Source organism: Pyrgilauda ruficollis, unplaced genomic scaffold (assembly GCF_017590135.1).
Source record: "Pyrgilauda ruficollis isolate IOZ18807 unplaced genomic scaffold, ASM1759013v1 scaffold516, whole genome shotgun sequence".
In the NCBI taxonomy this organism is placed as follows: domain Eukaryota; kingdom Metazoa; phylum Chordata; class Aves; order Passeriformes; family Passeridae; genus Pyrgilauda; species Pyrgilauda ruficollis.
In genome coordinates this window covers 31,441-31,674 of record NW_024526778.1, presented here as the reverse complement: position 1 = coordinate 31,674, position 234 = coordinate 31,441, and the positions used below count along the sequence as shown (strand labels likewise).

The 234-nt window shown below is 74.4% G+C and overlaps 1 protein-coding gene across 1 annotated transcript in view; it reads right to left on the bottom strand.

Moving 5' to 3' along the window:
* HUWE1 (HECT, UBA and WWE domain containing E3 ubiquitin protein ligase 1) overlaps positions 1 to 234 on the bottom strand; it is a gene marked incomplete at its 3' end in the record, with an annotated part of 33,282 nt that overhangs the window by 3,124 nt on the left and 29,924 nt on the right. The window contains exon 49 of the mRNA XM_041480463.1: positions 42 to 187. Within this exon, the coding sequence (XP_041336397.1) occupies positions 42 to 187 (146 nt within the window). The remainder of the gene's footprint in view (positions 1 to 41; positions 188 to 234) is intronic.

Below are 234 nucleotides of genomic sequence, written 5' to 3'. Positions count from 1 at the left end.
GGATTTGGGGGTCTCGGGGGATTTGGGGAGGGGTCCCTGACCTGCATCTCCTGGGTGCTGAGCCCCTCGGGCTGCCCGGCCAGCACCACCGTGTCCCCCTCGGCCTCGCCGTCCATGTCCCCGTCGGCCGCCTCGGCCTGCGCCGCCTCCGCGTCCTCCTCGGGGGGCTCGGGGTCCCCAGGGTCCCCTGGGGGGCACGGGGGGTTTCTCATGGGGGTCATGTGGTGTGGGGGG